Below are 14241 nucleotides of genomic sequence, written 5' to 3' on the forward strand. Positions count from 1 at the left end.
GCTTCTTGCAGGAGGAACGGGCCGTGCTGGCGCCCGCTGCTGCTGCTCGCGGTCTCCGCGCTCCTCCCCGCTGTCACCCGGACCCGCTCCGCGACAGGTAAGCGACCCGGCCTGAGGGTGGCACCGGCCGCCTCCGCACCCTGGGAGGTTGGTTTTGGCGGCGGGCGCGGCTGCGGTGCGCGCCTCATTCCTGGACATAAAAGGGAGTCCTCGCCGCCGGGCGCCCGGGTCCTGCGCGCTTCCCCGGCCGCGGCCGGAGCCCCGGGCACGGGCGGGCGCGGCGCTGTGTGGGCGCCCGCGAGGTCGCAGCCAGGCGCGGCCTCTCCGGCTTGGGCAGAGAGGGGTTTGGAAGCAGTGACGGCGCGAGCGGCTGCGGGGCAGTTACTTCCAGCCGCCCCGGCGCCCGCGCTCGGGTCGTGCGCGCCGCTGGCTCCCGGTGCGGGCAGGTCTGCTGCCCTCTCTGTGCACAGGTGCGGATGCACGACCGCCGGCAGAGACACCTGGCGCTTTCGCGGCGCAGGAAATAACGGGACTGAATTGCCCCAGGCCTGACTTAGCGCTGAGTTACCTGGGGAGTCACATCCATCGTGGGCGGTGGCGCCAAGGGTGATGGGAAGAGCTGAGGGCTGGTAGCCAGGGGATCTGGTCCCTTCTGTTGCCTGCGTCTCACTTTCCCCTCCAGGACCCAAAGGTGGTTGGATGAAAAGTGGGATCTGAGTTAAAACAGATTTTGCTTAAGGTGTGTCAGGCTGCCTGGGTTTGAATTGTCGCAGGGTTAGATGACGTTGACTAATGAATTTCACCCCTCTGAGTCTCAGTTTCCTAATCCGAAAAAGAGGAATAATTAGATCATCTTACCTCCTAGGGATACTATGAAGAATAAAAGAGAGATTAGAAGTAATATGCTTTCCACACCCTGGCACATGCTAGGCACTAAGTAAGTGATGGAAGCTAGGGTTTGGTGCTTGCAATAGCTGTGTTAGAAAACGGTGCAGGCGTTTGAACAGAACAGCACACTGAGGGTGAGAGAGGCTTAGGATGTGGGCAGTCCAAAAGGCAGGACTTGAACCCAGACTGTGGGCTCGGTCGGGTCCTTCCTCGCTCGGCCCATTTCTCATGCAGTTTTGCAGGAGAGCCACACTCTCCAAGTGGTCGCCTCTGACCCCTTCTGGATTAGGAGTTGGGTACACAGCCTCGGTGGAAGAAGTGTGTGGGGAGAAGGCGGAGGAAACTGTTTCCCCTGAAGGAAATGGGGGTTGAGTGGGTGGCCTCACTGTGTGCCTGAGGAAGCCTGGGACAGCCCAGACCATTGTCTCTTTGGGAGCAAGAGGCAAAGGCGATGACAGCTTTTCCTGCCAGAGCATACAGCCTGGCATTTCTTTCAGATCAAAGGGCAGCTGGAGCACAGTTTTGGCCCCTGCCAGAACATTGCAATTTTGCATGTGATATAGGGTACTGCCAACTCAGCCGCAGAGGGCCGCTGCAGATTCTGTGGTCTTCTGTGAACTTGGCTGCAACCCCCAGCCCCAAAAGAAAGAGGGGTCTGGGGAAAGGAACTTTTGTGTTTCTTCCCTTGCCGCGTTTTTAGGCTGGATTCCTTGATGTCAGGTCAGGGCTGTTGTTTCTAACACAGAGGAAGTCCTGTTCCCATACCTCGTGTTAAAAGGGAGTGGCAGGGAACGCTCAGGAGCTGAGCAGGGCCCGGGGATGGCCATGCCAACGGATGGGTACTCAGTGTCTCTTTGGGACTCTGAAGCCTCTCTTCTTAGATGCATGAACTGTCCTCCTGCAAACCGGGTTTTGCATGCGGTTTAATAAGGCCAACACTTGTAAACCACGTCGTATGTTCAGGCAGAGGTGTGAGCGAGTTCATATTTCATTCATCCAGTTCTCACCATCGCTCCGGGAGGAGGGGACTGGGGCTGTTATTATCTCTGTGCTCCAGACGAGGAAACTGAGGCCCAAGGTCCCAAGGCTTCTCATCTCCTGAGGGTTTCCTGGCCCACCCTGTTTAAAGAGACCTTGTCAATGGGGCCCTTGTCTCCCGCATCCACCCTTGTGCCCCTAATGGGTCAGGGCTGAACTCGTAAAGTTACAGTGTCATTGGAATACTTGCAATTTTAGAGGACAAGGAGGTTGTTTTAGGGGCAGGGGCAGTGGTATGCCAGTAACTTGTACCTGATAATAAAGTGCTGATATGTGCAAATTATTTACTTGTCTTTAAACTGTTTTATCGTGAAATACAACATCCATTCAGAGAAGTGCACGCAAAAAGTACAGTGCAATGATTTATCACGGAACAAACATCCACAAAGCCCAGGTCAAGAAATAGCATAGCCCCCCACCAGCTCCCTTGTGCCCCTTGGCTATGGTTATTCCCTCCCTCCCATAACCTTGACTTTTACAGTGATTGCTTCCTTTTTAAAAATAGCTTTACTACCTAAGCACGTATCCCCAAATCCTAACGTCCCACTTTACTTGATTTTGAACATTATGCATTCAGGATGTATTCTTTGGTGTCTGGCTTCTTTCACTAAATACTAAGTTTTGAGATTCATTTCTGCTGTTGCCTGTGGCTGTAGTTAATTTATCTCCATTGCTATATAATATTCCACTGTCTTAATGTGCCATACATTATTTACCCATTTTCTCCAACTACGTTTGGGTTCTTTCCACTTGGGGCTAATACAGTAGCGTGGCTCTGAACGTTCTTGTACATTTCTCTCGGTGCACACGTGCTCGCATTTCTCTTGATCCTATATCTAGGAGTAGAGTGCTGGGTGACAGGATGTTCAGATCCTCTAGCTGAACAGACAATGGCAGCATGCCTTCTGCTGTGTTTGTACCAAGGCATGCGGCCACCAAGCTGGTTGAAAGTCCCCATTTCTTTGCATCCTCACCAGCACTGGGTCTTATCGCTGGGCTTAATGTCAGCCTTTCATATGCATTAGAATCTCACTGTAGTTTCAATTTTTCCTGATTATTAAGTTGATTACCTTTTCATATGTTTACTGGACATTTGGATATGCTGATTGAATTTTTGTATTGAGGTGAAATTGACTTAACATAAAACCAGCCGTTTCCATGTGTACCATTCAGGGGCACTGAGTACATTCACCACACTGTGCAGCCATCATTTCTGTCTAGATCCAAAACATTTTCATCACTCCAAGGAAAACCTTATTTCCATTAAGCAGCACTCCTTTTTCCCCAAGCCGCAGCCTAGCAGCCCCTGGAAACTGCTTAACTGCTTTCTGTCTCTATAGATTTGCCTATTCTGAATATTTTATATAAATGGAATCATATAATATGTGACCTTGTGTGCCTGGCTTCTTTCACTGAGCATAAGGTTTTCAAGGTTCATCCATGTTGTAGCATGTGTCAGAACCTCATCCTTTTTATGCCTGAATAATATTCCATTGTATGGGTATACCACAATTTGTTTATCCATTCTTCCATTGATGTGTCCATGTGGATTGTTTCTTCCTTTTGGCCATTACGAATAGTGCTACTATGAACATTTGTGTACAAAGATTTGAGTACTTTTTTTCAATTATTTTGGGTATATACCCCGCAGTGGAATTGCTAGGTCATGTGGTAATTCCATACTTATGTCTTTGGGGAACTCCCAAATGATTTTCCATGGTGCTGCATCATTTTACGTTCCCACCAGCAGTGTGCGAGGGTTCTTATGTTTCAACATCCTTATCGACACTTGTAATTTTCCATTTTTTTATTATGGCCATCTCAGTGGGCATGAAGTGGTATCCCATTGTGGTTTTGATTTGCATTTCCCTAATGTCTAATGACCTCGAGCGTCTTTTCTTATGCTCATTGGCCATTTGTGGATCTTCTCTGGAGAACTTCTGGATCCTGATCAGAGCAGGTTCAGGTTTTCCCTCTGAGCATCTCACCCTTGCCCCCCGGCAGTCTGACGTGCTTTCCTGAGTGAGAGAGAACTGGGTAAACGTCCCACCTGAGATTTCGCATCACTAGTCACCTGCCTGACCTGTGCCCTGGCCTGCAGTGAGCTGCTCTTGCTCATACACCTTTAGAAGTTGTGATGAATAAAATGACTGTAGTGTTTTAATGACTGGCTAAATGTTTTGGTTTTGTTTAAAATTGGGATGCCTGTGATAGCATCCTGTCCCACTGGTGTGTTTTACAGCAAACTGATGGCACGCTGAACCGCTCACAGCTCCCCAAGGATGTTTGGGATTTTGCATCTCCTTGACTTGGCACGAGGTGTGAACTAATCTCCCCGTCTAGACTACACTCTCACTGTTTCTCTTTAAGGCCTAATCCTACCTTCCACCTTAAATGGCACCTCTTCCATGGTGCCTTCCCTGATTTCCCCAGCTGAACTTTCTCATCACTAAACCCCCACAGCCCTTCATCTGTCTTTCCAGGCACCAGCCACGGTCCCCTTCGTACTATCAATATGTTTATTCCTCTCTCTTTCCCATGGGAGCACCTTGGGGGTGTGGATCATGCCTCATTTGTCCAGAGCTGGTCACTTGGCCTTTGGCCATTTTGTCATTATGATAAACAGTGCTCCTGGGAGCATCGTCAGACAAGTGGCCTTTGTTTTCTTTTTGGATTATTTCCTTTGACTAGATTCCCCCAAACGGACTCGCCCATCAAAGAACAGAACTAGTTGGATATATATTCAGATGGATCTTTCTGAGGTACAAATTTAATCATGCCACTCCGTGGTTTAACTGCCTTCGCTGGGTTCGCATTGTACCTAGGATGGAGTCGTGCTCCTTCCCCCAGAGGGCCCTTCGTGGTCTGGCCCCTGTCTGCCTCTGGGTCTCTGCTCACACAGAGCCCCTCCTGACTTGGGCTCCCACCGAACCACCGGCAGGTTTCAGAACGAGCTGTGCAATGTCCCACCTCTGTGTCTTTGCACAGGCCAGTCCCTCTTTGCGAGTGCCTTTCCCCCCATCCACCTGCCACTGCCCCGTTCATCCTTTAAGATTCCTCCCTGGGAAGCCCTCCTGCTCTGCCAGGCATGTTGGGTGTCTCTCCTCTGGTCCAGCACTGTCTGTCCCCTGTCTGTCAGTCACAGGGCTTCTTAGACTGGTTTGATTACTCGTCTGCCTCCCCCACTACATGGGAAGCCTCGAGAGGCGGTGGCTGGGCCTTCTCCAGCCCTGAGTCCCAGAACCGGGCACAGGGCCTGGCACAGAGTGGGGGCCTGGCACAGAGTGGGGGCTCCGCAGACTGTTTGAATGAATCAAAGAGGGATGAAGGGGTGGGTCCAGCCTGTGGCCTAGCGAGAATGCGCCAACTGACCATGTCCTCTGCGGTGTGTAAGTCATCCCCATTCTCCCGTGGCTCTGCCAACTGTGGGTGGGGCTTTTAGTTTTCTTTCCTTTCATAACTAGTTAGGCTGGAATTTACACTAATGTTACTTTACTCTTCATCTTTTTTTTTAATTCCATCTAATCTTACAAATAATTCTTCTAGCTAATCCCCACGTGTCTTATTCCCGATAGCCTCCATTTTGTCAAAAGTTGTACATTTATGTTTTCTCTCCTAACTAAATAGATGAGCTGATTTCCCAGTTGTCTTTTAATGTCTACAGCTCAATCCATTTAAAACGGACCACAGATCAGGTGAATTGCACAGACTACATAGGCAGTAATCTGCAGTCAGTTCTTTTCCAAAGTGGTACCCAGGATTCTCCAAAACGCTAATTGAAATGAGAACTGTTCCCCTCTCATTTTGTTGCTTCTGGTTATCATATAAAGTTTTTTCTTTTATGAAGATTGGCTCCTGAGCTAACAACTGTTGCCAATCTTTTTTTCCCCCTGCTTTCTCTCCCCAAATCCCCCCAGCACATAGTTGTATATTTTAGTTGTGGGTCCTTCTAGTTGTGGCTAAAATTTTTTCTTTTAAAGATAGAAAATTTTTTCTAGAATCTCTATACTATTGGTCACTTTCTTGTGCATATGTGTTTTTTAAAAATTTCATGTGTGCTTGATGATCATTGCTTTGCAATTGTTTTATTTTCAGGTGTACCTCGTAATATATTTTGAATTCTGTGTAGATAACATCATATTCACCACCCAAAGACTAATTACAACCCATGCAGTTATGTTTTAAAATCTGGCCACTCCTGCCTTCTTCATTAAGCCATAAATTCTTTGGTATAGATTGATTTATCACATAATTTCCTTGTGCTCTGATTGGATGCTGGGAGTGTCGTCGCGGTGGTGGGCAGGTGAGGGTTATAAAAAGGGAGGCAGTCTTACAATAAGTGTCAGTTGAAGACATCAATGTGCGGTAAGGAGAACAGATGAGCAAAGGCTTCAAAGCCAGAGCAGCAGATCGTGGGGCCTGAACTACTGCTGTCCACTCAGAGTCCAGGGGAGCTGAGATGGGTCAGACGTGTTGGGAGGAGCCAGGTTTGCTGACCAACCACCTTCCTCTGCTCCACCCCAACTCAAGAGAGAAAAAGTCTAGGGTTAGAACAGAACCTGAGAGAAGGTCCCGATCCTTCCCAGGCAAGATCTAGCGAGGGAGACATGAAGTCTAGGCCACCTAATGCGTGCAACCCACCCCTTATCCCTCAACCCAACCCAACCCAACCCAACCCAGCCCAACCCAGTCCAACCCAACCCAGTCCAACCCAACCCAACCCAATCCAGTCCAGTCCAACCCAACCCAACTTGATCCAGTTCAGCCCATTTCACACTTGTTGCATGCCATGGATGACTTCAGGGACTGGACAGGGCAGAAAACTGTTTTGAGGACCCTAGTATCTCTCTCAAGTGAGCAGGGCCCCCTGACTTCAGGTGTTGGGGGAGACCTTTCCTGGGTTTGAGCAGCTTGACTAGAGTCTGGCTTGTAGAGAGCAGCCCTGCCTTAAGTCTCTCCAGGAGTCACCCTCCTATCGCTGAGGGACTCAAATGGGGCTAAGCTTAAAAGCTCTCCCCCCAACCCCCAGGAGGTCTTTTACAATTAGCCTCCTCCCAAAGTGAACATCTCTTGAAGTCGTCAAAGCTGTTTGCCCTGTTCTGGCTGCTGTTGTATTTCTCTGTCTTCCCCCCCATCTCCTGATTGCCTGCTCTCTTGAGGCCCTCGGGGTGCGTGGCAGGGTGACTGAAGAGCTGCATTGGCCCCGGGCCCATCCTGGAGGGACCCACAGTCCAGTGGGAGAGAGCAGTGTGCAGCAGCTGGCCCAAATGCTGGGGAGATCGTCCTGAGCGTCCTGCTGCAGGGGCAGGCAGGCCCTCACGCTGCCGACGAGGGAGGAGCATGCCACCAGGAGGCGGGAGAGGCGGAGGGAGTTGAGCACACTTTGCGGGAGGAAATTCGTTTTCCTCTTTCATTAACATGAAAAATAACATTACACTTTTTGTTAATAAAAATAATAGTAATCATAGGTGGGGAAAAAGGGAGGAGTTTACAAAGGTCATATATTATCTTGTGACTCGGAGATAAACCCTGCATGCATTTGGTGGGCCATCTTTCGAGTTTATTTTCCATGCATAAATACGCACTTATAGTACGAATGGATCGTTCTGTACGTTGTATTTTGTTGCTTGGCGTTTTTTTCCTTGATCATCTAGACACTTCCTCTGGAACACTAAATATTCTTCCTAACATCCTTTGTAATTGAAAATTGAAATAGTACTTCGTTCTCTGGCTGTCTCGTAATTAAGCTAGGCCCCTTTAGGCCTTTAGGTGGTTTCCAGTTGTTCACTATTATAAACACTATGGTGATGACTCTAGTCTTGTAGCTCTGTATTTGACCTTTTCTGCAATTATTTCCCAGCACAAACGCCTAAACAAATTGTTGGGTCCAGGGCCTGCCCGTTTTGAAGGCTTTCCTTGCGTTCGTTGGAAAGCGGTAGGAATTTACACTCCCTGCGACAGCATGTGAGAATACCCAGCTGGCTCCACCTCTGTCCGCTGCTGCTGGGTTATTTCTCTAATCCGAAAGGAGAGCTGACAACAGCTAAAGGGACAGCACCAGCATCACTGCTCCAAATTGTCCTTAGTTGAATGGGGTTGGGGAACCCTTCCCCTCTTCTCCCCCGCCCCCATTCCTTCATCCATTTTGCATGCGCCTTGTGGTAAGGGCTAGACGAGAAGAGGGTTCTTCGGGAAGTTGGAGTGAGAGAGCTCAGGTCCCAGGGACCTGCGTGGTTCTCAACCCTGACTGCCCCTTAGAGTCGCCTCAAGGATTCCGAAGGAGGCTGATGCCCAGTCCTTCCCGCCTTCCAGGATTCTTAATTCATGGGAACTGAAGGCCGGTCATTGGCAGGTTTTCAAAGCTCCCGGTGTGATTCTAAGGTGCAGCCAGGGTTGAGAATAACCAGTGCAGGCCAGTGGCCTCCACTCATGGTAGCGATCCTGAGTCCAGAGAGGAAGGTGCCTGTCTGTGTCGCAGCACAGGTGACTGTGTGGCAGAGCTGGCACAGGGCCCCAGAGGGAGCCTCGGGGAGTAGCTCGTGCCCCTGAGCTCTGAGACCCCAGGTCCTGGGTTCAGATCTCTGCTCTGCGGCCTCCTGTTGAGTGACCCGGGGCCAGTTGGCTCTCTTCCTTATCTGTAAAGTGGGACAGTTCCTGCTGCGAGGAGCAATGAGATAAGCACGGGCCTGTGATTGGTGACCCGTCCAGTACCGCCTTCCTTCCCTGCTGCCACATCGCCGTGGGTTCCTTGAGGGCTGGAACTCCTATTTGTCCAGCATCTGACACAGCACCACACGGACACAGTGAGCATTTGAATGCACTAATGAATGAATCTTTCAAAGCCTGCGTCTGTGGAGATCTTAGTGAAAACCCAGCATTATGAACCCTTGACCATAGCAACGTCTGTGTGGGCCTCCACCCCTGCTGGAAGACCACCCACAGCCATCTGCCATGGCAGATGGTGGAGGGGCTGGAGTGGGGGTGGGAGCAGAGCCCAGGTAGGACAGATACATAGGGGATAGAATATGTGTCGTGAAAGAGAAATGAAGGTATGCTTTTCAGGTGCTGGAAAGTTGTAACCCTTCCATCCTGTAGAACAGACGTGCAAAAGTGGATGACGCGCTGACCCTGAGTTCATGCAGTGTCAGCAATGTCACACAGAACTCCGACTGAAGTTGGGTCAGCTGCTTTGCCCCTTCCAGCCACGCAGTCTTAGCGACTGGCTAGTTCTGTCTTTATTTTCAGCATACAGGTCTGTCTCCTGGCCTCCATTCTCTCCACCCTGCAATCCATCCCCCATATTACAGCTATGGTTGTCTTCTAGCTTCTGGTCCCTCAGATGTGGTCCAGGGACCAGCAGCATCAGCATCGCCTGGGAACTTAGTAGAAATGCAGCGTCTCCAGTCCCACCCACAGACCCAGGTTTGAGCCGCACTGTAAAACCTGCTCTGATTATGTCACCCCTACCTTAACACCGCTTGTCGTCTTTCCATGCTAACCACCAGTGGTAGGCAGAGTAGTGGCCCTCCAAAGGTGTCTACCTCCTAATCCCCGCACCTGTGAATATGTTAGGTTATATGGCAAAGGGGAATTAGGGTGTCAGATGGAATTAATATTGATAATCAGCTGACCTTAAAAGAGGGTGAGGACCCTGCATTACCCAGGTGGGTCCAGTGTAATTGCAAGGGTCTTTAAAAGTAGGACAGGGAGGCAGGACGGGTCAGAGAGGTGCAATATGAGAAGGGCTTGATCAGCTCTCTTTGCGGCTGTTGCAAATGGAGGAAGGGGCCATGAGCGGAGGAATGTGGGTGGCCTCTAGAAGGTGGAAAAGGCAAGAAAATGGATTTTCCCTTAAAGCTTCCAGAAAGGAGCATATTCTGTTCATACCCTATTTTTTAATCTGAATAAGACCTGTGTTGGGCTTCTAACCTACAGAACAGTAAGATATAAATTTGTGTTGATGTATTTCACTAAATGTGTGGTCATTTGCCACAGCAGCCATGGAAACCGATTATAACTCCTTAGCGTGGCATTTGGCACCCTCTGAAGTCCCACGAGTGTGCTGTTCTGGCCTCGTCTCCCAGAGTAACCCTCCTCACAGCCTGACCTCAAACCATGCAGCCCCCAGAGTGGCTGGAAGGTGGGGAGGGCCACCCTGACGGTCCACACTAGGGTTATTCTCTCCTGTACCTCCAGCAGCTAGCACCATGCCTGTCCCTGGGCCAGTGCCCGGGCAATGCTTGTTGAATGAATGACCCAGTGGAAGCCAGCTACATCCGGGTCACTACCAGCCACCAAAGGGCCCCAGTATGCCAGAGCAAATGTGGCAACAGGGGGACATGGTGGAGACTTGTCCAGAGGCTCAGCTTTGATGTTCCCCTATTCCGTCTTTTGTCTTGGGCAAATCTCTATCTCCCTTTGGGCCTCACTTTCCTCATCTGGGAAATGAAGGGGTTGGACCACGTAGTCCCTAACGGCACCATTAGCATGAACCTTCCAGGATGCCTGAGCTCAGATTGGCCAAGCTTTGAGGCAGTTTGGGGCAGTGATTGAACTCAGCAGTGCTCGGCTCTGTTCACATCCCTCACTGCGTCCCGTTCCACCAGTCAGGATCCACAGCTGTGCCCAACAACTGTGTGTGTCACACGCAGACACCATGAGAAACCATGAGAAACCATGGCTGCTCTCTCCCCGTCTGGTTAAAATGCCGCATTACTCACTCTCCCGCAGAACGAAAAAGGGGGAAAAAGGAAACCATTCCTCACTGCAGTTTTTCCATGTGACACATTTTCTAATTTTATTTCAGGTTTCACTGTCTAGAGTAGATGGCTCCATTTCAGGGTCATATCCCTCCCCTCTTAGAATATGAGCTTCCAGTTTAAGAAATGAAGTGGTTTTTGCTTATTTAATATTTACAAGTGTGGGCTGATATCAAATTACTGCTGAATGTCTTCCTTTTTTCTGCTGGGATCGTCCTCTGAGCTGCAGGGCGTGGCTGTAGCAGTAGGATTCCTCGGAGCTGGGCTCAGCCATAAGAGTTTGACCAAGTCACTTCCACCCTTGGACTCAGATACTTAGTCTGCAGGGAGAGGAAAAGGCTGGCTTGCCGCGGAGACTGTGTGGCTGGATTGGGAGAAGTGGTTGGTGGGTCCCATTTCTAAGAGTAGCTCTCTTTGGGACTTTGTTGGACATGTAGCGCCTAAATTTCTCTCTGCCATCGGCTTTTGTAATCTCTGCACCTTTGCTCCAGTGCATAGCGTGCCTGAGACATTTTTAGCACCTGGAATGAGTCCTGTAGCTTTGTTTCAAAGAAATTGACTCTGCCACTGGATGTCTGTTGCATCCAGTCTGTCCCTGGCATCTGTGTGCCCCTCCTGGTTCAGGCGTGTGTCAGGCTGTCTAATGGTTGTTCAGCGGCTCCCTTGCCAACAGGACCTCCCATCTCTCTACCCTCTGGTGCATGGTCTCGCTGCCCTCAGAGTGGCTCGTCAAAACACAGGTCCCATCATGTCGTGCCTCCTCCTAAAACTGTGCTTTCCATTACAGCACCTTAAATTTAACACCCCAGGGTTGGAGCTCAAGGCTTCTTCTCCCCTCGCCATGCCGTTGCTCCAGCCACAAGGAACTACTTGCTGGTTTCTGAATTTCGTGAGTGTGTTCCCTTCTCCCAGCTTTTGGCCAGTGCCATCCTGCGGAATGGAGTTCTCTCCCTGCCCTACTGCGATCCTCTTTCGTCTTTTCTCCTTTATAGACTTGCTCTGCAAAGTGTGATCTGTACCAGCAGCAGCAGCATCACTGGGAGCTTGTTAGAAAGGCATGGTCCCAGGTCCTGCTGCAGACCTGTTGCATCGAATCTGCACCTTACCCAGGCCCCAGGTGGCAAGTGTGCACGAGGAAGCATGAGCCGCAGGCCTTTGCGGCAGGATGCTGAGGTGCTGGGGCTGTGGGGTCAGACAGAGCTGGTTCAGTTCTAAGGTTTGCACAACTAGCTGGTGACCTTGGACGATCCTTGGCTCTTCGAGCCTCAGTTTCCTTATCTGTAGAGTTGAGATAATAGGACCTATCCCAGAGTTCTTGTGATGACTTCATGAAATCATGTCCTAAAGCTCTTAACACAGGGCCTGGCACATGCTAAACCCTCAGTAATGGCCACGGTAATGAGGTTCAGCCTCAGTGCCAGCTGACGTGGTCCCTAAACCCTCCTGGGCCTCTCTCAGCGTTGCTTGTACCTGTTTCCTTCCATCAGGGGTCAGAATTCATTTGCAATCCAACTCACCAAGGACGGGGAGGGCCGGGACAGTATCATTCATCTTTGGAATCATTGACCTTCTGCTGGAGGGACGTAAGCAACCATACTCCGAAGTGGGAAAAGTGAAAGATAGCTACGCAAGGACTTTGCAAGGGGGCTTGGTGGGCTAGAATTAATCCTAAAGTTTCTGGCCTTGGGAGATGTCGCCATCCTGCCTGTCATAGCCTAGTAGGTTTTCACTGATTCATTTGCTCACTCACTTTTACTGCATAAATATTTATTGACTGCCTCCTCTGTACAGGGCCGTGGGCATGTGCTGGACACAAAATGATGGACAAGATGGCCATGGTTCCCACCCTCGGGAGCCTACAGTCTACTGGGGGACATAGACACTAAATAAAGGATTGTACAAAAAACTCAATATTTTTAACTGGTGAAAATGTTGTGAAGAAGTACAGGGAGCCATGAGCACAGCCCCGGGCCCTCTCATCTGTCCTGGGGTGTCAGGACAGTCTCCCCAAGGAGTGACATTGAAGATGAGATGTGAGGGTGAATAGATTTAGCCAAGAAGGGGGGTGGGGCTGGTGGATTAGAAGAGGAATAGATTGTTCCAGATGGAACAGAATGAGAAGAGTGTGGAAGCAGCAGCCTGTGTGTGGCCTGAGCTTGGCGAGGGAGGGGAGGCTGTGGGGGGAGGCTCCAGGATGAGAGCAGAACCTCCATCCAGTAGCTGCTTTCTGAGTCTGGCCCTGGGCGGGCATCATGGCTCATAGCCCAGGGGTCCTCAGGCTGAGGGCCTCTGGGTCCTCCTTCCTGTTCCGCTCTTGCCTCGACTTATTATTGGAGAGGTCATTGCTTCGGGGGGGCACAGAGTCGCCAGCTTTGTGGTGCCCAAGAGAAGTGTATTTAAGAGACTTGCAGGAAAATGATAGGGAACAGGGCTGGAGTGAGAGCCCTCAGCCAACTCGAAGTCTCTGGTCCTGCCTCGGCCACCCAGAGCCTCGCAGACTGTCACAGCTGCCTGGCCGAGAGGTCGTGAAGGTCATGTGGGGAAAGGATTCTAAGAATTACCCTCTGTAGTTAGACTCCTGTTAGTCTTGGCTTTGAGAAGCTTCTTCCTGTCTGTGAAACGAAGGGGTTGGACCAGCTCTGATATTATCTCTTTAGATTTTTGTCTCTCTCTGGATCTCTGTATTCAGAATGTGCGTCCATAAACGGAATGCAGAATTCTCTCACCAGGGAACGGAAACCAGGTCTTGGAGGGAATAGCAGGTGGGAAGTTTTTGGGTGTTTTCACATAGGGGAGCAATTCCTTTAGAAATGGGGGGATGCGGATGGTGCATTACCCCCTCCTGTCCGAGCTGTTCCTTGAGAACTGCTTCTCCAACTGGGTGTGCTCGCAGTCCTTGGCTGTGTGACAGTGGATGCAAAGCCGCGTTGTTTATTCCCCGCATCCATTTTACTCAGTGGTTGGTAAGTTGGGGTGGGGGGGGGGATGGGGAGTCCAGTAACAACTGGGGAATAATTTAGAACATTTTTGTATTAATTAAAAAGAACCAGCACACATATAGTATAGAGTGGAATGCAAAACTTAAGTGCTTTTAAAGATAGAGCAAGAGATTTAAGTTAAATTTCCCAGCTCTGGGGGGCTCTTTGGCTTGACCCAGGCCCTCAGGCAGAGGGTCCCTTCTCTCTGATGGTAGGGTGCTTTAGTGGAGATGACGTTCTGTATAGATTTGAGGTCTCCAACTTGTGGACGAGGCTCAGAATTGTTGTAGCAGGTGCCAGGACCCATTCTTGTGTAAACGTTTTGTCCATCCACAGACAGCTAACACACTTGTTTGTGGAAGGCTCCATTAACACTTTCTTGCTATTGACAAGATGCAAATCACTGCTCTCCAAAACTCTTGCACTAGAACTGTGAACTCCCCAAGGGAAGGACCTTGTCTCTGTCACTGCTGGGTCCCCAGCACCTAGAACAGTCCCTGTCTTACAGCAGGTGCTCAATAAATGCTGGTTGAATGAATAGAAGTGTATGTGTTGATGGCTACCAGAAGCTTTCCTCT

General features: G+C 50.1%; 1 protein-coding gene across 2 annotated transcripts in view; it reads left to right on the plus strand.

The window, feature by feature from the left end:
• The window catches only part of COL15A1 (collagen type XV alpha 1 chain), a 102207-nt gene that overhangs the window by 268 nt on the left and 87698 nt on the right, over positions 1 to 14241 (plus strand). For both annotated transcript variants that reach the window (XM_023629739.2, XM_070250832.1), the window contains exon 2: positions 12 to 97. In XM_023629739.2, the coding sequence (XP_023485507.1) occupies positions 12 to 97 (86 nt within the window). The remainder of the gene's footprint in view (positions 1 to 11; positions 98 to 14241) is intronic.

This window comes from Equus caballus, chromosome 25 (genome assembly GCF_041296265.1).
Source record: "Equus caballus isolate H_3958 breed thoroughbred chromosome 25, TB-T2T, whole genome shotgun sequence".
Taxonomy (NCBI): Eukaryota; Metazoa; Chordata; class Mammalia; order Perissodactyla; family Equidae; genus Equus; species Equus caballus.